The following is a 25252-nucleotide window of genomic DNA, read 5'->3' on the forward strand; positions in this document are numbered from 1 at the left end:
GAGCTGCCAGATGGACAGAACATTAACCAGGCCCAGAAAGTCGAGCCCCTCTGCCTTTCCTGAGAGTAAAGAGAGAGATGCTTGGAGGTTGTGGTGGTAGGGGGAAGGAAAGCGAGGAGGTGAGGAGGGGAGGAAAGGGGAGGAGGGGAAAAAGGGGAGGGGAGGAGGAAGGAAAGGGGAGTCCTCTGTACCTCATGCTGTCCCCCCTACCTCCTTCTCAAGTCCCCCTTCACCGGACCTCCCAGCTGACAGGCAACATCACCTGTCAAAGTACTCAGATAATTGGAGATGAATCCGGTCTCTCGCTCTCTCTCTCCCCCTCTCACACGCACACTCTCTTCTCTCTCCCTTCTCTCTGCCCCCTCTCTCTCTCCCTCTCTCACACTCACACTCTCTTCTCTCTCCCTTCTCTCTGCCCTCTCCCTTCTCTCTGCCCCCTCTTTCTCACCCCCTCTCTCTCACCCCCTCTCTCTCTCTCACTCTCTCTCTTGCACTCTATTCTTCTCCCGCTTTATCTCTCTCAGAATCGATCTCTCTCTCCCCCTTTCCTCTCCCATTTATCTGTCTGTCTGTCTGTCTGTCTGTCTGTCTGTCTGTCTGTCTGTCTGTCTGTCTGTCTGTCTGTCTGTCTGTCTGTCTGTCTGTCTGTCTGTCTGTCTGTCTGTCTGTCTGTCTGTCTATCTGTCTATCTGTCTATCTGTCTGTCTGTCTCTTTCCTCCTCTTCCCCTCCCCTCCCTCTCTCACTCTCCCATTCTCTCTCTGTTTCTCTGCCTTCCTTCACTATGATCTCCATCCAACAGGTTCAGGCACAGCAGTCTAGCCCAGGCCATAGAGGAGGAAGAGGATATACAGGGACTGGCTGGAGAAACATGTTGCCTCAGTGATTCCTCTCACTGACCAGAGAGGACAGGACAGTGTGTGTGAGTGTGTGTGTTTACAGTTGTGTACTGCACTGTAAAACACAAAGAATATCCTGCGTCTTGTCTTCCCCAGGAGGATGACAGGTCAGGTTGTTCTTTAGCAAAGCCAAAACCATACGGATGGAACAATGGATATTGTGAAAAGCACTGGTCTTCCTAAACCAGCTGGGGAAACCGTCCCACTGCTGCCACTAAATGTGTGGTGTATCGTCCATCCATCTCATATACATCTCGTTGTTACACACTTTAATTTGATAAGATCCTTTATAATGTGCATACTGCTTATCATTCCAGTTCTACAGATGATTCCAAATGAGTCTCTGCAGTAAAACCCAAACAGGTATGTCAGTTACATATGAGTCATTTAGCAGACACTCTTAACCAGAGAGACTTACAGTAGCGAGTGCATACATTTTCATCCATACTGGTCACCCGTGGGATTCTAAACCCCAACCCTGGCATTGCAAGCACCACGCTCTACCAACTGAGCCACACAGGACTGTCACGTAGCAGAGCAAGTAGAAGTGAAGAAGAGTATAGAGTATATATACCACGGTAGCAACATATACCTGTATATAAACCACGGTAGCATCATATACCTGTATATACACCACTGTAGCACCATATACCTGTATATATACCACGGTAGAATCATACACCTGTATATATACCACGGTAGAATCATATACCTGTATATAAACCACGGTAGCATCATATACCTGTATATATACCACGGTAGAATCATATACCTGTATATATACCACGGTAGCATCATATACCTGTATATATACCACGGTAGAACCATATACCTGTATATATACCACAGTAGCACCATATACCTGTATATATACCACGGTAGCACCATATACCTGTATATATACCACAGTAGCATCATATACCTGTATATATACCACGGTAGCATCATATACCTGTATATATACCACGGTAGCATCATATACCTGTATATATACCACGGTAGCATCATATACCTGTATATATACCACGGTAGCACCATATACCTGTATATATACCACAGTAGCATCATATACCTGTATATATACCACGGTAGCATCATATACCTGTATATATACCACGGTAGCATCATATACCTGTATATATACCACGGTAGCATCATATACCTGTATATATACCACGGTAGCACCATATACCTGTATATATATCACGGTAGAAACATATACCTGTATATATACCACGGTAGCAACATATACCTGTATATAAACCACGGTAGAATCATATACCTGTATATACACCACTGTAGCACCATATACCTGTATATATACCACGGTAGCATCATACACCTGTATATATACCACAGTAGCACCATATACCTGTATATATACCACGGTAGCACCATATACCTGTATATATACCACGGTAGCATCATATACCTGTATATATACCACGGTAGCATCATATACCTGTATATATACCACGGTAGCACCATATACCTGTATATATACCACAGTAGCACCATATACCTGTATATATACCACGGTAGCACCATATACCTGTATATATACCACAGTAGCATCATATACCTGTATATATACCACGGTAGCATCATATACCTGTATATATACCACGGTAGCACCCAATACCTGTATATATACCACGGTAGCACCATATACCTGTATATATACCACGGTAGCACCATATACCTGTATATATACCACGGTAGCATCATATACCTGTATATGGCTATCTTTACACTTGAGTAAAAAAATTGTCCTCCCTCAAATCAGAATGTATATCAATATTCTGTACAAATTATTCTACACGTCTCGCAGTAGCGGATTCCATCTCGGTTTACCCTTGTTAGCCAAAGCAAAAGGAATTATCTGTGTAGGCTGGATCAGGGTTCACCCCATGTAATTTCTTTCTCCCTACCTCTTTCCCTCTCCCTCCCTCTCTTTTTTCTCCCTCTCTCCCTCCCTCTCTCTCTTTCTTCATCTATCTTTCTGCTATCTCTCTCTGGTATCTCTCTCTCTCTTTCTGGTCTCTCTCTCTCTTTCTGGTCTCTCTCTCTCTTTCTGGTCTCCCTCTCTCTGGTCTCTCTTGTCTCTCTCTCTCTCTTTATGGTCTCCCTCTTTCGGGTCTCTCTCTTTCGGGTCTCTCTCTCTCTATCTCTCTCTCTCTGGTCTCTCTCTCTCTCTTTTTCTGGTCTCTCTCTCTCTCTCTCTGGTATCTCTTTCTGTCTCTCTCTGGTCTCTCTCTCTCTCTTTCTGGTCTCTCTCTCCCTCGATATGTCATCCTGCATTGAGCAGGGGTGGAAACTCAGTTTATTCCACATATCAGCTGAACAGGAGGCAGCAAACCTACACCCTGAGAAAGTATTTGTTTGCTGCAACGGAAATCCGATATCATCCTGGCTTGTTTTCAAATCTCAGGCCAGTCCAGGCGGTCTATGCCATGTGGAGGACTGATTTATGTGAGTGAGTTTGTCCATTTAATAGGTGGATAAACTCTCTAAACAACTCTGTGAATGTTGTGCAGTATGTCTCTCCTTCAGAGTCTATAGAGATCCATTGGAACAAGCTGGGCAAACAGAACCGAATCAGGTGGTTCGTTTGATGTATATTCTCTCATGATAGACTATAAACACGGGCACGTCCATGACCACACCTCTGGTTCTCACATAATACAAACCACCAACATTTATTTATCTTTGATTTACAGTAGCTCAGGTAAAGCACAATGCATCCATTAGTATAACCACTAGTACACTTAATATAGTAAAAGTCCATTAGTACATTCATGTAAGCCTACTCTCGTGTCTCTATAGTATATCTCCTAAAGCCAGAGCCTGTTCCAATAAAGTGTTCAGTCACACAGCCTCTACTCTGACTGGCAATTCCAATTATCTCAAGTAAAGAACACTACGCAGCCATTAGCTTGATCATTAGTACACAACCTACAGATGTTGGATCTTAATTTGATCACCCTGTTGCAGGAGAACTAGAACGTGTAGTGTATTTGATATTTTAAAAGGATTCTGAAGTTTGAAATTTCCACTTTGAAATTTCAGACTTGATTTTATATCACAAAAATGTATCAACCCCTAAAAAAACATCCATTCATTATAATCCACAATATAATGATTCCGATGTTCTTGTTGCTGCAGGATTCTTCTCCTGCTGTAGCAAACTGGCTCAAATTAAGATCCTACACCTGTGCTGTCCTGTATGCCTTTAAGCCAGAGCTTAATGGAAATCGCTCCAACAGAGCACAGCCACATGGCCTGAGGGATCAGGACTTCAGTCAATTCCAAAACAAAGCAACATGATCACACACTGACTGACAGACTCGTACAGTAACTGGTGTCCAAATAGACCTGGCCAGACTACCCTCTAGTCACAACCAAGATGTCCCCGGCCCAGCAGGCCCAACACAACTCACTCTGTGAGTGTCTCCCTCCTCCAGCTATCAGTGAGCAGTTAGTTTCAATGAAAGGAGAGGGAACAGAGGAAACACACAGACTTGCCAGTCAGCGACTAGAGAGATAACGCCCATTTCGTGGATACTAGCAATGCTTTGGCGGACAACAAAACTGCTGTCATGCATACTGTTTGAAGGATACACCCATGAGGGGAGATCTGAACGACTCGATCGGTGATTATCTCAACAAGTGCGAGGCCAGTGTAATGAAACTACCCCCCAGTCACACCCAAGTGTCCCCCTGGCCCAGCCTGGCACTACTCACTCTGTTGGCTTGATGAGGGGGCTGCTCCCCAGCCGGAATGATGGCCGCTCCTCTGTCACTGCCCCCTTTCTCAGGAGAAACTTTTCTGTCAGATCAAAACCTGAAACAAAGAGACAACAGGATGAGAAGGGCTGGTTTAAACTTCACTGACATAGATGTAGCCTAGTCCTGACCTGGAATAAAAACGCTTTCTCTGGAGATGATCTGTGCTCAGCATACTGGTACTAGGTGTTACAAGGTGTTGTTTTAAACTCCAGTACGGTGACACAACAATATGGATGGAGTCAGGACTTTCTAGATTTACATCAAACTCCTGTCCAGTTTGATCCATTTCTATGGTACAATATAGTTAATTTATGCATAATTACTTCAAAGACAATAGATTTGACCATCAGTGTTCCCTCAAACAAATTGGTGCATGGCACCTCTGTTAGCGCAGGCTCAATTATTTCTATAGTATTTCTGTTCTGTGTTACATAACCTGTGAACATATTCATGTTTTTCACGACACGTCTGAGACAAGAACGTTATTACCCCCCTGGATCAGAGCCAAACAGAGTGTGTGCGTCCTAAATGGCACCATATTCCCAATATAGTGCACTACTTTTGACCAGAGCCCTATGAGCCCTGTTCAAAATTAGTGTACTATATTGGGAATAGGGTGCCATTTGGTATGTAACCATTGAGAGAGAGATGGATTTATTTCAATTGAGGGAGGTGTACACCATAACACTGTAATTCTTACCGGTGAATTCTGGCTGTGGACCATTTAAACTGTAGGAAAACCGGTCCTTGTCTACTTTCAATGAAGGACATCTAGAGTTGTCTAGAAAACAGGAATCATATCATCAGCCATACAAGGTTCATATTCATTGAAGTAAAAATTAAGATGCAGACAGCAAACAAGTGCAGAAAACCTTCTAGCCACTTCAGTCATCAAAGACTAAAACTTTGAGATCTGATGTCCGACAGCGAGATTGATGATTTGGCACAAAACCATTGGTTGATGTGCACAGCAGGACTGCAATATAGTTAGCCTGCGACGTGACCAGTGTCTTTCTATGTGGAGGGGCACTTCAGTCACTCACCACATCAGTGAGAATGTCTTGTTAGTCACCACTATCCACCCGTTCATTAAGATTCACCCTGCATCCCAAATGGTACCCTATTCCGTATATAGTGCACTACTTTTGACCAGTGCCCTATGGGGAACAGGGTGCCATTTGTGCCGCAGCCTCACACAGCCCAGACAGGGATGTAGAAGTGTTGTTAATTAGAGGTGGTGAAAGAGGCCTAACTCTAACTGGGTTCAACTTTGACCCTTTTTCTATGTAGTCATGTTTTCTCTTGGAGACTGGGGCGCGGCTACAGGGTCGTGTAGCAAAACGTTTCACAACGTCGTGCAATGGAAAACACTAACGGGTGTTTCTTATTAGACAAGTTCAAATAATACCACTTCCCAGTTTAAGTCTTTTTGTGACGGTTTTCTTCAGTTTCGTGCCAACTGAACATGACCCAGACCGTATACTGTAACTAAAACTGCAAACAAATGACTTGCCATGTTCCTGTTTGCAAAATCTGACCATGATCATCTACTGTTACAACACCAATGTTAGCCCAACGTTATTGGAAGGGCATGCTAGTACTACTCAAAAGTCAACTAAAACGGGTAGCAATAACCTGTAATGCAGTTATCTTTAAGCTATATGTATTTCAAGGGATGTAAACAATAGCATACTGCCTGTTTCAGACGATATCTTGAGCACAACCACATAGCCTAGCCTAGTGCGTGCTATGAAATATAAATTCCAAAAATGTGTGTACCACATAGCTCCCAAAATGTCTTCCCACTGTAAACTAAGCCTAAGGAGAGTGTCTGTGAGATCAAAGTCATCTTGGTGTTTGTGACAGTGTCCTTACATGCCACAGGAGGTTGGTGGCTCATTGGTAGCCTAGCGGTTAGAGTGTTGGGCCAGTAACTGAAAGTCACTAGTTCAAATACCCAAGCCGACAAGGGTAAAAATATGCCGATATACCCTTGAGCAAGGCACTGATCCCTAATTTGCTCCAAGGGCGCCATACTACTATGACTGACCCTGTAAAACAACACATTTCACTGGACCTATCTGGTGTATCTGACTATAAAACATATTTTGTTGTTATGGAATGGTGTCTAACTCATCAATCACAGGGTTTCCATGGTTTCCATGTGTTTGATACCATTCCATTCACTCCATTATTATGAGCTGTCCTCCCCTCAGCAGCCTCCTGTGTTAGATACATACCTATTCTTTCGTTCACTGCCATTCCAACAGTGCAAGGAATGGTATGTACGATCCAGAGGAAAGCTGCCCATTTTAGCAAGCAACTCATGTCTTCTCTGATGCAAGAGAAAATACTTATTCAAAACCTAAAATAAAATACAAGTTAGTTATTCAAATAGTAGGCCTACATCTTACAGTAAAATATGAATGAAATACATACATTTGTTTTGAAATTAATTAAATTAATCAAGTATGTGAAGTATTAGTAATCTATTACACAGAAAACTGTAAAATGAGATGCGCCTTTTCTACCCCATAACGAAACGTGTGTACTGAAAACGTAATGTGTGTCGTATCACAGTTGAAAATAACCAATGCTCCGCTGCAGACCTCAACTGAAGGCGTGGAGCAAGGTGCGAAAGGTCCACTGCAAGAGTTTCTGCGTTATTATGGCGCAATCATATCACCAGGAAAATAGGCTAAACAGTAGAGTCACACTAGGCTATACCAAACTGAAACAAATAGAATGGGGTCGGCTATGTAGAACTAGTCTAAATTATGAATTTGAACCTGAACATAACTGTCCCGGGTCAGTATGACACAGATCGCGTTCATAGTGAGATGAGATCACGCGCATGATGCCAACTGACAAAATACAACTTTGATGGAGAGATGCCAAATTCCTCAAACGTGCCAATCTCACAATTCAAACCAGTGATAATGTCTGTCGGACATTGAAAAGCGCCACAGCTATAACTCAGATTGTTTGGAACAGTCTATTCCATTTATGCGGTATTCATATTTTCAGAAAGGCTCCTCAATCATTAGATATACTTACCAAATTACGCGTAATTATGCATTCCGTTCACTGCAGCTTATTACGGTTCTTGCGAGCATATGGGAAAAACTGCATGCTACACAAGCGTTACATACAGTATAGCCTATTTACACGAACATAACGGAATGTTCCTAAATCATTTCGAGTGACTGAAGCCGTCCCGTAAAGCCAGACAAGTTCCAGAACATGAACTAAAGCTGTGCGCAAAACCACTAAAGTGCCAAACTACGGCAAGGCTAGACGCACTAACCAAGGACCCCTACTTATAAGTTCGTATCGATACATGACATTACAGAGGAGGATTTCAAGCAGACATTATTATTCAACCTGTAAATTATGAATATCAAACCAAACCGGTCTACTTACAATTGGTGAGAAAGTTTCCTCCAGCATAAAAACGCATTAATTCATGAACGTTTATGAACGCATGTTTGGAAAAATAGTCGGTTGCTATTCCAAAGTAGACTTGTAAAGAAATAAAAGTGACAATGGATCTCTTACTAGATCCTCGTGTCCTTATTAGTCGCACCGACTGACTGACCCTCCCACTCTCTCATTAGGCTACTGAAATGCATGGAGGACCCCAAGTCCGCCACCGGTGGAGGCATTACAATGGAAACGCTACACAATTTGGATGAGAAAATCATATTTATGCATGAGAAAATAACTTATTTAGTGATGAGATTATTGTTGTTTGACTGAGAACATCACATACAGTCGGCAGTACATCTTTACTGTGAAAATAAACTGGTGCTCAAATTATGGAATGGAGTAATTCAATTATTTTATTTATTTTTTCTGTTTTCTTCTATCCACATTGTGTTAAATTAGAATTGGGAGCAAAACATTTCCTATGCCAACAATAATGTTCATAATGTATGGATTAAATAGTGATTTATTGATCGAGAACATGAACTGGTGATGAAATACAGTACTTTGCAAGCTATAACCTCCAACTCAATGTTGCCTGATAGTCAATATTATGGGTTTTCTTGATGAGTATGATCACCACCTTGAATTGTACCTAGGCTTTGCTACATAGTTCCATAGGAGTTGGGGTCTATTTTAGTCTCAGACTCAAATGCCACAACAAAATGTTTTGCAATCTCCTTGAGGAGAATCTCCTTATGTTGCTGACAGGCTCATGTAGAGTTTTACACCAAGTTAGAATGAACCCTATGGAGCTGACAGACTCATGTAGAGTTTTACACCAAGTTAGAATGAACCCTATGTAGCTGACAGACTCATGTAGAGTTTTACACCAAGTTAGAATGAACCCTATGGAGCTGACAGACTCATGTAGAGTTTTACACCAAGTTAGAATGAACCCTATGTAGCTGACAGACTCATGTGGAGTTTTACACCAAGTTAGAATGAACCCTATGGAGCTGACAGACTCATGTAGAGTTTTACACCAAGTTAGAATGAACCCTATGGAGCTGACAGGCTCATGTAGAGTTTTACACCAAGTTAGAATGAACCCTATGGAGCTGACAGACTCATGTAGAGTTTTACACCAAGTTAGAATGAACCCTATGGTGCTGACAGACTCATGTAGAGTTTTACACCAAGTTAGAATGAACCCTATGGAGCTGACAGGCTCATGTAGAGTTTTACACCAAGTTAGAATGAACCCTATGGAGCTGACAGGCTCATGTAGAGTTTTACACCAAGTTAGAATGAACCCTATGGAGCTGACAGGCTCATGTAGAGTTTTACACCAAGTTAGAATGAACCCTATGGAGCTGACAGACTCATGTAGAGTTTTACACCAAGTTAGAATGAACCCTATGGAGCTGACAGGCTCATGTAGAGTTGTACACCAAGTTAGAATGAACCCTATGGTGCTGACAGGCTCATGTAGAGTTTTACACCAAGTTAGAATGAACCCTATGGAGCTGACAGACTCATGTAGAGTTTTACACCAAGTTAGAATGAACCCTATGGAGCTGACAGGCTCATGTAGAGTTTTACACCAAGTTAGAATGAACCCTATGGAGCTGACAGACTCATGTAGAGTTTTACACCAAGTTAGAATGAACCCTATGGAGCTGACAGGCTCATGTAGAGTTTTACACCAAGTTAGAATGAACCCTATGGAGCTGACAGACTCATGTAGAGTTTTACACCAAGTTAGAATGAACCCTATGGAGCTGACAGGCTCATGTAGAGTTTTACACCAAGTTAGAATGAACCCTATGGAGCTGACAGGCTCATGTAGAGTTTTACACCAAGTTAGAATGAACCCTATGGAGCTGACAGACTCATGTAGAGTTTTACACCAAGTTGGAATGAACCCTATGGAGCTGACAGGCTCATGTAGAGTTTTACACCAAGTTAGAATGAACCCTATGGAGCTGACAGGCTCATGTAGAGTTTTACACCAAGTTAGAATGAACCCTATGGTGCTGACAGACTCATGTAGAGTTTTACACCAAGTTAGAATGAACCCTATGGAGCTGACAGACTCATGTAGAGTTTTACACCAAGTTAGAATGAACCCTATGGAGCTGACAGGCTCATGTAGAGTTTTACACCAAGTTAGAATGAACCCTATGGAGCTGACAGACTCATGTAGAGTTTTACACCAAGTTAGAATGAACCCTATGGAGCTGACTGGCTCATGTAGAGTTTTACACCAAGTTAGAATGAACCCTATGGAGCTGACAGACTCAGGTAGAGTTTTACACCAAGTTAGAATGAACCCTATGGAGCTGACAGGCTCATGTAGAGTTTTACACCAAGTTAGAATGAACCCTATGGAGCTGACAGGCTCATGTAGAGTTTTACACCAAGTTAGAATGAACCCTATGGAGCTGACAGGCTCATGTAGAGTTTTACACCAAGTTAGAATGAACCCTATGGAGCTGACAGGCTCATGTAGAGTTTTACACCAAGTTAGAATGAACCCTATGGAGCTGACAGGCTCATGTAGAGTTTTACACCAAGTTAGAATGAACCCTATGGAGCTGACAGACTCATGTAGAGTTTTACACCAAGTTAGAATGAACCCTATGGAGCTGACAGACTCATGTAGAGTTTTACACCAAGTTAGAATGAACCCTATGGAGCTGACAGACTCATGTAGAGTTTTACACCAAGTTAGAATGAACCCTATGGAGCTGACAGACTCATGTAGAGTTTTACACCAAGTTAGAATGAACCCTATGGAGCTGACAGGCTCATGTAGAGTTTTACACCAAGTTAGAATGAACCCTATGGAGCTGACAGACTCATGTAGAGTTTTACACCAAGTTAGAATGAACCCTATGGAGCTGACAGACTCATGTAGAGTTTTACACCAAGTTAGAATGAACCCTATGGAGCTGACAGACTCATGTAGAGTTTTACACCAAGTTAGAATGAACCCTATGGAGCTGACAGGCTCATGTAGAGTTTTACACCAAGTTAGAATGAACCCTATGGAGCTGACAGACTCATGTAGAGTTTTACACCAAGTTAGAATGAACCCTATGGAGCTGACTGGCTCATGTAGAGTTTTACACCAAGTTAGAATGAACCCTATGGAGCTGACAGACTCAGGTAGAGTTTTACACCAAGTTAGAATGAACCCTATGGAGCTGACAGGCTCATGTAGAGTTTTACACCAAGTTAGAATGAACCCTATGGAGCTGACAGGCTCATGTAGAGTTTTACACCAAGTTAGAATGAACCCTATGGAGCTGACAGGCTCATGTAGAGTTTTACACCAAGTTAGAATGAACCCTATGGAGCTGACAGGCTCATGTAGAGTTTTACACCAAGTTAGAATGAACCCTATGGAGCTGACAGGCTCATGTAGAGTTTTACACCAAGTTAGAATGAACCCTATGGAGCTGACAGGCTCATGTAGAGTTTTACACCAAGTTAGAATGAACCCTATGGAGCTGACAGGCTCATGTAGAGTTTTACACCAAGTTAGAATGAACCCTATGGAGCTGACAGACTCATGTAGAGTTTTACACCAAGTTAGAATGAACCCTATGGAGCTGACAGACTCATGTAGAGTTTTACACCAAGTTAGAATGAACCCTATGGAGCTGACAGACTCATGTAGAGTTTTACACCAAGTTAGAATGAACCCTATGGAGCTGACAGGCTCATGTAGAGTTTTACACCAAGTTAGAATGAACCCTATGGAGCTGACAGACTCATGTAGAGTTTTACACCAAGTTAGAATGAACCCTATGGAGCTGACAGACTCATGTAGAGTTTTACACCAAGTTAGAATGAACCCTATGGAGCTGACAGGCTCATGTAGAGTTTTACACCAAGTTAGAATGAACCCTATGGAGCTGACAGACTCATGTAGAGTTTTACACCAAGTTAGAATGAACCCTATGGAGCTGACAGGCTCATGTAGAGTTTTACACCAAGTTAGAATGAACCCTATGGAGCTGACAGGCTCATGTAGAGTTTTACACCAAGTTAGAATGAACCCTATGGTGCTGACAGACTCATGTAGAGTTTTACACCAAGTTAGAATGAACCCTATGGAGCTGACAGGCTCATGTAGAGTTTTACACCAAGTTAGAATGAACCCTATGGAGCTGACAGGCTCATGTAGAGTTTTACACCAAGTTAGAATGAACCCTATGGAGCTGACAGGCTCATGTAGAGTTTTACACCAAGTTAGAATGAACCCTATGGAGCTGACAGGCTCATGTAGAGTTTTACACCAAGTTAGAATGAACCCTATGGAGCTGACAGGCCCATGTAGAGTTTTACACCAAGTTAGAATGAACCCTATGGAGCTGACAGGCTCATGTAGAGTTTTACACCAAGTTAGAATGAACCCTATGGTGCTGACAGACTCATGTAGAGTTTTACACCAAGTTAGAATGAACCCTATGGAGCTGACAGGCTCATGTAGAGTTTTACACCAAGTTAGAATGAACCCTATGGAGCTGACAGGCTCATGTAGAGTTTTACACCAAGTTAGAATGAACCCTATGGAGCTGACAGGCTCATGTAGAGTTTTACACCAAGTTAGAATGAACCCTATGGAGCTGACAGGCTCATGTAGAGTTTTACACCAAGTTAGAATGAACCCTATGGTGCTTGAGATGAGTTCTTTCAAAATCTTTTCACAAGGAGCATAAGGAATAGTTATTTAAGATATATCTTTAATATATACTGAACAAAAATATAAACATACAACAATACCAACAATTTTACTGAGTTACAGTTCATATAAGAAAATCATTCAATTGAAAAAAATATATTATGGCCTAATCTATGGATTTCACATAACTGGGCTGGGACGCAGCCATGGGTGGGCCTGGGAGGGCATAGGCCCACCCACTGGGGAGCCAGGTCCACCCACTGGGGAGCCAGGCCCAGCCAATCAGAATGAGTTTTTCCCCACAAAAAGCCTTTATTACAGACAGAAATACTCCTCAGTTTCATCCGCTGTCCGGGTGGCTGGTCTCAGACGATCCTGGAAGTGAAGAAGCCAGATGTTGAAGTCCTGTGCTGGTGTCGTTACACGTGATCTGCGGTTGTGAGGCCAGTTGGACGATCTGCCAAATTCTCTAAAACGACTTTGGAGGCGGCCCATGGTAGAGAAATTAACATTCACCTATCTGGCAACAGCTCTGGTGGACATTCCTGAATTCCTGCCAATTGCACACTCCCTCAAAACTTGAGATGTCTGTGGCATTGTGTTGTGTGACCAAATTGCACATTTTTGAATGGCCTTTTTTTGTCTACAGCACAAGGTGCACCTGTGTAATGATCATGCTGTTTAATCAGCTCGTTGATATGCCACACATGTCAGTTGGATAGATTATCTTGGAAAAGGAGAAATGCTCACTAGCCAGAATGTAAACAAATGTGTGCCCAACATTTTAGAGAAAGAAGCTTTTTTTGCATATGGAATATTTCTGGGATCTTTTATTTCAGCTCATGAAACATGGGAACAACACTTTACATGTTGTGTTTATATTTTTGCTCAGTATAGTTTTAAAATAATAAGTAGGCCTATCTTTATTCTGAGATATTGTCAGCCTAATAGAAACAAAGCCCCAAGGTGAAGTGGAGTTGAAGTGGAGGGCCAGCAGCATCAAAGTGATAATGGACATCTAGCCTTATTGTAACTTCATGGTTTATTCACAACTGATCTAAGAATGAAGAAAAGCCTGTGATACCTTTTCATCTGCAGTCGCCCCATTGACCCCATACAACTTCAACACATTCTGTAAAAGACATAACGTGTGAGTACAGAGATTATGCTAATTGCATGATAAATATATGATGGAAAAACTACATGGAATTCCTGAAAACTACATTGTTAAATCTAAACTGGTATTTTATTCCTTCTCTCCAGTCTCCACCATAGCTATTGGTAAAGAAGAGATTAAATATTCAAAGAGATATTCATATACACTATATATACAAAAGTATGTGGACATGCCATCAAATTAGTGGATTTGGCTATTTCAGCCACACCCTTTGCTGACAGATGTATTAAATGGAGAACATAGCCATGCAATCTCCATAGACAAACATTGGCAGTATAATGGCCTTACTGAAGAGCTCAGTGACTTTCAACGTGGCACTGTCATAGGATGCCAACCTTTCCAGAAAGCCAGTTCGTAAAATTTGCCCCAGTCAACTCTAAGTGCTGTTATTGTGAAGTGGAAACGTCTAGGAGCAACAACGGCTCAGCCGCGAAGTGGTAGGCCACACAAGCTCACAGAACGGGACCGCCGAGTGCTGAAACACGTAGTGCATAAAAATCGTCCGTCCTCGGTTGCAACACTCATTACCAAGATCGAAACTGCCTCTGGAAGCTGTTCATTGGGAGCTTCATGAAATGGGTTTCCATGGCACACACAAGCCTAAGATCATAAATGTGCAATGCCAAGCGTTGGATGGAGTGATGTAAAGCGCTCCGCCATTGGACTCTGGAGCAGTGGAAACGTGTTCTCTGGAGTGATGAATCACTCTTCACCATCTAGCAGTCCGACGGACAAATCTGGGTTTGGCAGATTCCAGGAGAACGCTACCTACCCCAATGCGTAGTGCCAACTGTAAGGTTTGGTGGAGGAGGAATAATGGTCTGGGGCTGTTTTTCATGGTTCGGGCTAGACCCCTTAGTTCCAGTGAAGTGAAAGCTTAACGGTACAGCATACAATGACATTCTAGACAATTCTGTGCTTCTAACTTTGTGGCAACAGTTTGGTAAAGTCCCTTTCCTGTTTCAGCAAAGCGAGGTCCATACAGAAATGTTTTTTTGAGATCGGTGTGGAAGAACTTGACTGGCCTGCAGAGAGCCCTGACCTCAACCCTATCGAACACATTTGAGATGAATTGGAACGCCGACTGCGAGCCAGGCCTAATCACCCAACATCAGTGCCTGACCTCACTAATGTTCCTGTGGCTGAATGGAAGCAAGTCCCCACAGTAATGTTCCAACAGCTAGTGGAAAGCCTTCCCAGAAGAGTGGAGGCTGTTATAACAACAAAGGGGGAACCAACTCCATATTAATGCCTATGATTTTGGAATGAGATGTTTGACGAGCAGCTGTCCACATACTTTTGGTCATGTAGTATGTATGTTTAAACAGTAATACATGTTTAGAGTAAAAATAGTTTCACGAACTTCGGCAACAGATAAAGAACTCCACCTCCACACAAATAAGTCATGCCATTGAAGTAAACACTAGCTACCTCCCTTACTTTCCTTGGTACCTCCCTTCTTACCAGCCGCCATTTATGAAGTATTTATATTATTCTATGCTGTTCTATTCTATTGTGTCCTATTCTGTTCTGTTCTGTTCCATTCGGTTCTATTCAATTCTATTGTGTTCTATTCTGTCCTGTTCTATTTGGTTCTCTTCAATTCTATTTTGTTCTATTCTGTTCTGTTCTATTATTTTCTATTGTGTTCTATGATATTCTAAACTATTCTGTTCTAGCTGATTTGTTAATTCCTTACTTTCAGTTTCTGTGTGTATGTGTGTTGGATTATTGCTGCTTCATGTTGAATTAAACAAACACTAATCCATTTTATCTAGGGACTCTGATGCCTGACATGTCTTTAAAACAATCAGTAGGCATGGATCTGGGACATCATCCAATCAGTAGGCATGGATCGGGGACATCATCCAATCAGTAGGCATGGATCTGGGACATCATCCAATCAGTAGGCATGGATCTGGGACATCATCCAATCAGTAGGCATGGATCGGGGACATCATCCAATCAGTAGGCATGGATCTGGGACATCATCCAATCAGTAGGCATGGATCTGGGACATCATCCAATCAGTAGGCATGGATCGGGGACATCATCCAATCAGTAGGCATGGATCTGGGACATCATCCAATCAGTAGGCATGGATCTGGGACATCATCCAATCAGTAGGCATGGATCTGGGACATCATCTAATCAGTAGGCATGGATCTGGGACATCATCCAATCAGTAGGCATGGATCTGGGACATCATCCAATCAGTAGGCATGGATCTGGGACATCATCCAATCAGTAGGCATGAATCTGGGACATCATCCAATCAGTAGGAATGGATCTGGGACATCATCCAATCAGTAGGCATGGATCTGGGACATCATCCAATCAGTAGGCATGGATCTGGGACATCGTCCAATCAGTAGGCATGGGTCTGGGACATCATCCAATCAGTAGGCATGGATCTGGGACATCATCCAATCAGTAGGCATGGATCATGGACATCATCCAATCAGTAGGCATGGGTCTGGGACATCACTGTGTATGATTAGTTTTATACTTCAAAGAGGCCTGAAAATAGGTGTTTTCTAAGCAAACACATTAGCATGGCTGCATTGTGTGGTGGTCCACCTGCATTTAAGCATTGGTGTACCGTACACTGTGCCTATATGAGCTCTCATTGTGCCTTTCAGGTTATTATTGCCTTGAGGCTGATGTTCAACACCTGCCTTTTAACTGGATATGAAATGCATAGGAACATCTGTATCTATAGATGATGTATTAAATCCTGTATTCTAAAAATATCATACAGTCTGCTTGTATACCCAGTAAAATGTTGTTTAGTCACTCACATGGAAGCTCAACCCGTATTGCCCTGGGCCCTGCATGCGACAAAACAAATGGTTTTAGTGATAAAATGATTTGGTAAAAAGCATACTTTGTCTCAGCAATGCAAATGCAGACATGAGTTATGTTGAGGTCACTGCTGCCTGCCATTGTGCATAGAGAAAAAGGTAATGGGATAGCCTAACCTCAAAAATCCTAAACAAGATAAATTCATTTTACTGTTGGGGGAGAGTGCCCATACGGACATTTATTGAATAAAAGCTCAATACATAGAAACAAAGATAAAGTAAAGAAGAAAACGGATGCCAGAGATGTTTTGTTAGCTTAGAGTCCACTGTCTCTGTTGTCTGTTTCGATGCAGCCAACTTCAAACGAAGAATGCCGTCAGTGTGCTTAATCAATGAAGTAGAACACGACATTAAATTCAATGTGTGTGTGTGTGTGACAGGTTTCTGCAGTACAGTGGTTCATCAATTCCTTATTCCTGAACCTAACGTCTCCTTTGGAACAATGGTCTTTACTTGAGGAGAATCCTGATAGGTTGATGTTCGTCCTCAAGGAGTCACAATGAACAACCAGGGTTGACATTGTCCTGTCAGGGCTGAGGGATGTCCTAAAATGTACACAGGAAGGGATATTTATAACTTTATGAATACCTCTATGTTAAAGGGATAGTTCATTCAAATCACACATGACATGTTTGTTTCTTTACCTTATATCAGTCTATGGTTTAGTCCAGGACAGAGGGCAATCCACTCTTTGGGTTTCATTCACTTTTCTGTAATGGACACCTGTTAAGAATGAAATCGTGACCTATCATGGAGAACAATTTAAATCTAATGAAAAACATGAGCTGGCGCACACCCAGAGAAAATAATTTTATGTAGAGGTGCTGACTAATAGTGAATAAACTATAAAAATCTACAGTGCCTCGAAAGTATTCACCCCCTTGGGATTCTTCCTATTTTGTTGCCTTACAACCTGGAATTAAACCTGGGTTTGTATCATTTGATTTACACAACATGCCTAAACAGGTTTCCCTCAAGAATTTCCCTGTATTTAGCGCCTTCCATGATTCCTTCAATTCTTAACAGTTTCCCAGTCCCTGCCGATTAAAAAAATCCCCAAAGCACGATGCTGCCACCACCATGCTTCACTTTGGGGATTGTGTTCTCGGGGTGACGAGAGGTGTTGGGTTTGTGCCAGACATAGCGTTTTCCTTGATGGCCAAAAAGCTCCGTTTTAGTCTCATCTGACAGAGTACCTTCTTCCATATGTTTGGGGAGTCTCCCATGCCTTTTGGTGAACACCAAATGTGATTGCTTATTTTTTTCTTTAAGCAATGACTTTTTTCTGGCCACTCTTCCGTAAAGCCCAGCTCTGTGGAGTGTACGGCTTAAAGTGGTCCTATGGACAGATACTCCAATCTCTCGCGCTTTGGAGCTTTGCAGCTTTGCAGCTCCTTCAGGGTTATCTTTGGTCTCTTTGTTGCCTCTGATTAATGCACTCCTTGCCTGGTCCGTGAGTTTTGGTGGGCGGCCCTCTCTTGGCAGGTTTGTTGTGTTGCCATATTCTTTCCATTTTTTAATAATGGATTTAATGGTGCTCCGTGGGATGTTCAAAGTTTAGGATATTTTTTAACCCAACCCTGATCTCCCAACCCTGATCTCTACTTAACCACAACTTTGTCCCTGACCTGTTTGGAGCTCTCCTTGGTCTTCATGGTGTCGCTTGCTTGGTGGTGCCTCTTGCTTAGTGGTGTTGCAGACTCTGGGGCCTTTAAGAACAGGTGTATATATACTGAGAACATGTGACAGATCATGTGCCACTTAGATTGCACACAGGTGGACTTTATTTAACTAATTATGTGACTTCTGAAGGTAATTGGTTGCACCAGATCTTATTTAGGGCCTTCATAGCAAAGGGGGTGAATACATATGCACGCACCAATTTTCTGTTTTTTATATATTAGAATTTTTTGAAACAAGTCATTTTTTACATTTCACTTCACCAATTTGGACTATTTTGTGTATGTCCATTACATGAAATCCAAATAAAAATCCATTTAAATTACAGGTTGTAATGCAACAAAATAGGAAAAACGCCAAGCGAGGTGAATACTTTTGCAAGGCACTGTAGTGGGTAAATCACCAACGTTTCGGCGTCACTGTGCCTTCTTCAGGGTGACAATTTAAATCTAACACAGTTGAATTTTCAAAGCAGAAAATGTCTGTGGGAAAAGGTCTGTGGGAAAATGTCTGTCTATCACTTACAGCTTTGAATCAAATCAGTGCTCTAACGTTGTAACCTCATCTAGCATTTGACCCCTAGTGTAGCTAGCAACCGACATTCAGTTAGTTTAATGTGTCAGAAGTCATTATCAGATCGTGTATCTCTCCATCATGATCGTTTTCCCACGGAGCACTGGAGGTGGCTGATCTCTATAGAAACTGTTGGAACGATGTTCAAGATGGCTGTCAGTTAGGTAAGATGATGCAAAGAGCAAAGCTCTGCGTGACTGACATTCAAAACAACATGTGTCTCTGTGCTGTTCATCTGTCTTCCCAAGAACTAACGGTACGTGAGCCTGGTCTGAGCCGGAATGGACCACAGGGCAGGAGCCTGTCTCCTGTTTCTGTAGCATTACGCAGCTTGGACAAGACACTAATAATAACACAGGTGGAAAAACCCTGTCAATAAACGGATACAACTGCTTAAAGATTGGAACTACTTTAGGCAGAGCTTGTTGTATAACTCACTCTTAACTCTCATTGAACCTGATTCTGAATTAAAAGGTCTCCAAAAGGGTTAATATTTGATTTGACAGTTAGCAGTTACATTCACCTCAATGAACTGTACATGTTTTGTCTGGGTTAGAAATCCTATGACAATAAACAACGTCTTATTTTCCTGGAACTTTCCTGCTGGGATGCAGCAGTGTCCAACTTCAACAAGCTCATCAAATATGAAATGTATGAAGGAAAGTGGGCTCTGCATTATTCAAGAGGGCCATCACATGCCTTCTCCAATTTCAAGTCTATTTCACTTGTCCTCTCCATTTTGACTGCTTATTCATCAATTCCATCCAGGTCTATACTCTTAGAAAAGAGGGATCCAAAAGGGTTGTTTGGCTGTCTCCATAGGAGAACCCTTTATGGTTTCAGGTAGAACCCTTTATGGTTTCAGGTAGAACCCTTTTGGGTCCCATGTAGAACCGTGTGTGAAAAGGGTTTTACATGAAATCGAGAAGGGTTCTACCTGGAACCAAAAAGGGTTCTTCAAAGGTTTCTCCTATGGGGAGAGACGAACAACCATTTTAGGTTCTAGATGGCCGACACTCTCAGAAAAATGGTGCTAAAACATAAACGGTATAGTAAAGTAAAATGTAATTGGATAATTGTATTCCTTTTTAGTAAAATAAATAAACATGTACGACAGCTGTTCTGTAACCCAGCAGTGAAGGGTTCCGTCTCAATCATCTCTCCTTCCTCACAAGTGTGCACTTGTTCACTACTTCCCAACAAATCTAAAAGCATTGGATTAGCGGAGACATGGGTGAGCATGAGATCCCACCATATTTCATATACCACCAGTCATTTCCTTTCAAGCCAGCGAAGGGTAGATAACAAGTGCAGCTTTTGGAGTAAGAAGAGATAATTGGGACTTTGCCATGCAACTGTTACTTTAAATGTCCAACTGTTACTTTAAATGTTCAACTGTTACTTTAAATGTCCAACTGTTACTTTAAATGTCCAACTGTTACTTTAAATGTCCAACTGTTACTTTAAATGTTCAACTGTTACTTTAAATGTTCAACTGTTACTTTAAATGTCCACCTGCTTCTTTTACAGACTGTAAAGTTTAAAAAGTAACTAACTTACATCAATATAATGTTGTAAATTTCCATTGACATGCAGCAGACATCCACATTCAGTCACTCTCATCCTTTTTAATTACTTTTCTCCATTTATCCGTAAGTGCCAAGTCGAGGCTTACAATAAGAATAAAAACGAATGCAATTTGATTTAATGAGCATAATTACTCATGTGAAAGGTGTAAGTTAATAGAATTTCTCGAGGAGATAATGTAAAAGGAGAGAGCTGACATTTCAGTGTCCTCTTAGCAGCATGGAGGATATGACCGGAATGATTAACTGTAATTTAGCAGGAGTGATCTCAGACTTTTATCAATCTGGATTATCACGCAACTGAAGGCAATATACAACTTCTCTGATAGAAAAGGGCCTGTGTGGCGTCGATATTAGTCAGAAACATTTATTCTAGTGTCCAAAAAAAAAGTGTAAATAGTATAATTTTAGTTATAAAGTCAGTCTCGTTCAAAACTGAGTTGTGTAAGTGAGTTCGTCATGACTTGAGGGTTAGGTTTTTGATTTCGACAATGCTTACTTGATCACTAGCATAGGATGCACATCTGCACTCTATCCAATCTTACGCAGAACACACAGACACTGAGATAGACCCGCCCAGCACCGCAGCGGATCAGACTTTTTACTACACAAGACAACACACCACACATTTTTTTACTTGAGAAATAGTGCACCAAACACCTTAGCTACGGTACATATACAACTAAAACCTCCTCAGCTAAAACTTCTAAAGTAATTACACATTTCTTGAGTTATCTTAAATTCATTCTGACTACTTTGAGGAAGTGACACTGGCTTTGTTCCTATGGTGTCTCATGGGGGACACACATCAATGACTGCCACATCAAACCACACCCCCAAGACTGAAATCAAATGTTTCTTAATGAGCAAGAGAGAAACACATGCAGAGTCGGTACATTCAGTCCAATGATGTATACTGTATAACTCCTGAATTGCTGCTGCTATATATTAGCCAATGAGAGGCTTTGAAACAACCAGCCATATTGGAACTCGATAAGCAGTCCTCGATAAGTATTAATGGAATTCTACAGTATTTCAATTAAATGTTTCAAGAACAAAATTACATGTATTTAAGTATTGTTTTGTTGTAGTGGGGACATTTCATATTTTTTTAATCTCCCATAATATAATTTAAAAGGATGCATGAAAGTGTCTGTAATAGAATAAACCGGAAGTTACTTTACGTAGCAGATTAGGAAAACATCTTTGCTAACCCTAACCCTTTTCCTAACCTTAACCTAATTCTCCTCACCTGCTACAAAAGAAAATCACTTCTGGTCATGGCTGTATGGAAGTGGCATGTTTTTAAAGGGATACTACAACATTTTCCAACGTCATATTCATCTCCAGCACCACCACGACATCAACATATGTTAAAATGACGTGTTTCTATGATTTGAGTAAACAAGATAGAGGAAGATAAGTGTTTCCAATGACATCATTGGTGTGCATCATGTCATTTTGACCAGTTGTGAGAAGGCATGGCAGACTAATTGCCTACTAATTGGCTGGTGATATCATTGGAAACATATCTTGATTTGTACAAACAATAGAAACGCGCCATTGTCACATGTTGATGTTGGAGTGGTGCTGGAGATGATGAATATGACATCATAAGGGCCCTAGGCCATACATTTAGATAGACATCGCCTCATTGTATCTGTCCCATTATGGCGTCTGTGAGAGCATGGACAGCGCCATTGAGGCCCCTCCATTTTGAAGTAGTCAATTTTCTTCTTCTAGTACCTCTATGAGTTGGCAAACAAACTGAAAGGGTGCACACTGCCACCTAGAGTGTGTTTGAACAGTTATAAAGCCAAGGTTAGCGATTCACTGCCATCTACAGATTCACTGCCATCAACAGATTCACTGCCATCTACAGTTATGGATTGTTTCCTCACAAGTATAATTTATTTGCTGATTCTTCCTGGTGAACTGGGTGGAATTATGTGATTCTTCCTCGACCCATAGGAAGTCCCACCCAGTTGACTACTTCAACATGGTGAAAGTCCTCAATGGCGCTGCCCATACTACAATAGGCTTTTGGGTCCTATATCAATCTCTGTGGTCTGGGCCTACTGCTTGCCTCCATTTTTTTTCAAACAAACGGACTAATTGTTTGTTACAAAGTACAAACCTGTACAGTATATCTTTTGTTATCCGTAGTCCTAATTGTAAACGACCCAAACTGTTGTTATGGAAGATTTGACACTGTCGATTTTAAAGACGAATGTAAACAAATATGTGAGAGCATCCCCAAATCCTCTCCTGTCCAGATAACAGAGAACGAGGTGGCCTCATGCTTGTCCAATTTTAAGCCACACAAAGCACCAGGCCCAGACGGACTACAAGAGAAAGTACTGAAGTTGGAAGTTGTCAACCATAAGAAGCAGTGGTGTAAAGAACTTAAGTAAAAATACTTTAAAGTACTATTTAAGTAGTTTTTTGGGTATCTGAAATGTACTTTACTATTTACAGTTGAAGTCAGTAGTTTACATATACTTAGGTTGGAGTAATGAGATGAAGATCACTAATGAGATCCAAGGAATGATTTGGAACCACAATTAACATGAATAAGACAAACGATAACGAAGTGAGGTATCACAGCTGACTTAGGAAACAATGTGACGCCTTTTCAAGTACGCGGATGACATGGCTCTGGTAGGACTCTTTATAAAAGATGCTACATCAGATGTGGACAGCTATTTTAAACAGACCAATAACCTTCAAGAATGGTGCCGGTCAAGTGCCCTCCACATCAATGTGGAAAAGACAAAGGATCTGATCGCCAATTAAAACAACTTACCAGTGTCCCAACCACTCTCTCTGAAAGACCAACCAGTGGAGGTGGTTGAGTGTTTCAGATACTTAGGGACACAAATTGCTAACAACCTGAGTTTTACAGAGAATTCAGACTGTATTTTAAAAAAAAGTAAGCCAGTACCTGTTTTTAATGAGGAAATTGAAGGGGTTTGTGGTCAGCCAGGATGTTCTGGAGAGGGTGAACAGCAGCTTGGTGGAGAGCATCCCCGCGTTCAATATGACAGTCTGGTATGGTAATCTGAGCGCGAGGAGCAAAACCAAACTGACAAGAATAGTAAACACAGCCAGCAAAGTAATTGGTCGACCACAGGCACATTTCAAATCAAATCAAATCAAATTTTATTAGTCACATGCACATGGTTAGCAGATGTTAATGCGAGTGTAGCGAAATGCTTGTGCTTCTAGTTCCGACAATGCAGTAATAACCAACAAGTAATCTAACCTAACAATTCCACAACTACTACCTTACACACACAAGTGTAAAGGGATAAAGAATATGTACATAAAGATATATGAATGAGTGGTGGTACAGAACGGCATGGCAGATGCAGTAGATGGTATAGAGTACGGTATATACATATGAGATGAGTACTGTAGGGTATGTAAACATAAAGTGGCATAGTTTAAAGTGGCTAGTGGTACATGTATTACATGAAGATGGCAAGATGCAGTAGATGATATAGAGTACAGTATATACATATGAGATGGGTAATGTAGGGTATGTAAACATTATATTAAGTGGCATTGTTTAAAGTGGCTAGTGGTACATTTTTACATAATTTCCATCAATTCCCATTTTTAAAGTGGCTGGAGTTGAGTCAGTATGTTGGCAGCGGCCGCTAAATGTTAGTGGTGGCTGTTTAACAGTCTGATGGCCTTGAGATAGAAGCTGTTTTTCAGTCTCTCGGTCCCTGCTTTGATGCACCTGTACTGACCTCGCCTTCTGGATGATAGCGGGGTGAACAGGCAGTGGCTTGGGTGGTTGTTGTCCTTGATGATCTTTATGGCCTTCCTGTGACATCGGGTGGTGTAGGTGTCCTGGAGGGCAGGTAGTTTGCCCCCGGTGATGCGTTCTGCAGACCTCACTACCCTCTGGAGAGCCTTACGGTTGTGGGCGGAGCAGTTGCCGTACCAGGCGGTGATACAGCCCGACAGGATGCTCTCGATTGTGCATCTGTAGAAGTTTGTGAGTGCTTTTGGTGACAAGCCGAATTTCTTCAGCCTCCTGAGGTTGAAGAGGCGCTGCTGCGCCTTCTTCACAACGCTGTCTGTGTGGGTGGACCAATTCAGTTTGTCCGTGATGTGTACACCGAGGAACTTAAAACTTTCCACCTTCTCCACTACTGACCCGTCGATGTGGATAGGGGGGTGCTCCCTCTGCTGTTTCCTGAAGTCCACAATCATCTCCTTTGTTTTGTTGACGTTGAGTGTGAGGTTATTTTCCTGACACCACACTCCGAGGGCCCTCACCTCCTCCCTGTAGGCCGTCTCGTCGTTGTTGGTAATCAAGCCTACCACTGTAGTGTCATCCGCAAACTTGATGATTGAGTTGGAGGCGTGCATGGCCACGCAGTCGTGGGTGAACAGGGAGTACAGGAGAGGGCTCAGAACGCACCCTTGTGGGGCCCCAGTGTTGAGGATCAGCGGGGTGGAGATGTTGTTACCTACCCTCACCACCTGGGGGCGGCCCGTCAGGAAGTCCAGGACCCAGTTGCACAGGGCGGGGTCGAGACCCAGGGT

At 42.0% G+C, this 25252-nt stretch overlaps 1 protein-coding gene and 1 long non-coding RNA gene across 8 annotated transcripts in view; both read right to left on the bottom strand.

The window, feature by feature from the left end:
• Positions 1–8285, bottom strand: part of col19a1 (collagen type XIX alpha 1 chain) — a 259676-nt gene extending 251391 nt beyond the window's left edge. For 6 of the 7 annotated variants that reach the window (XM_071394460.1, XM_071394459.1, XM_071394458.1 and 3 more), the window contains exons 1-4: positions 8111–8285; positions 6928–7052; positions 5388–5468; positions 4643–4742 (exon numbers count right to left, since the gene is read on the bottom strand). In XM_071394460.1, the coding sequence (XP_071250561.1) occupies positions 4643–4742; positions 5388–5468; positions 6928–7015 (269 nt within the window). In that variant the 5' untranslated portion in view covers positions 7016–7052; positions 8111–8285. Of the gene's footprint in view, positions 1–4642; positions 4743–5387; positions 5469–6927; positions 7053–7744; positions 7922–8110 lie in introns of those variants that run through there. The other variant, XM_071394456.1, reaches the window with a different exon arrangement.
• An 8718-nt stretch (positions 8286–17003) lies between these two features.
• LOC139569773 (uncharacterized) lies at positions 17004–17552 on the bottom strand. The gene is made up of 2 exons (XR_011673963.1): positions 17495–17552; positions 17004–17395 (listed from the first exon to the last, which is right to left on the bottom strand). It is a non-coding gene; the product is annotated as an uncharacterized lncRNA (long non-coding RNA).
• Positions 17553–25252: the final 7700 nt, after the last annotated feature.

Source organism: Salvelinus alpinus, chromosome 3 (assembly GCF_045679555.1).
Source record: "Salvelinus alpinus chromosome 3, SLU_Salpinus.1, whole genome shotgun sequence".
NCBI classification, from domain to species: domain Eukaryota; kingdom Metazoa; phylum Chordata; class Actinopteri; order Salmoniformes; family Salmonidae; genus Salvelinus; species Salvelinus alpinus.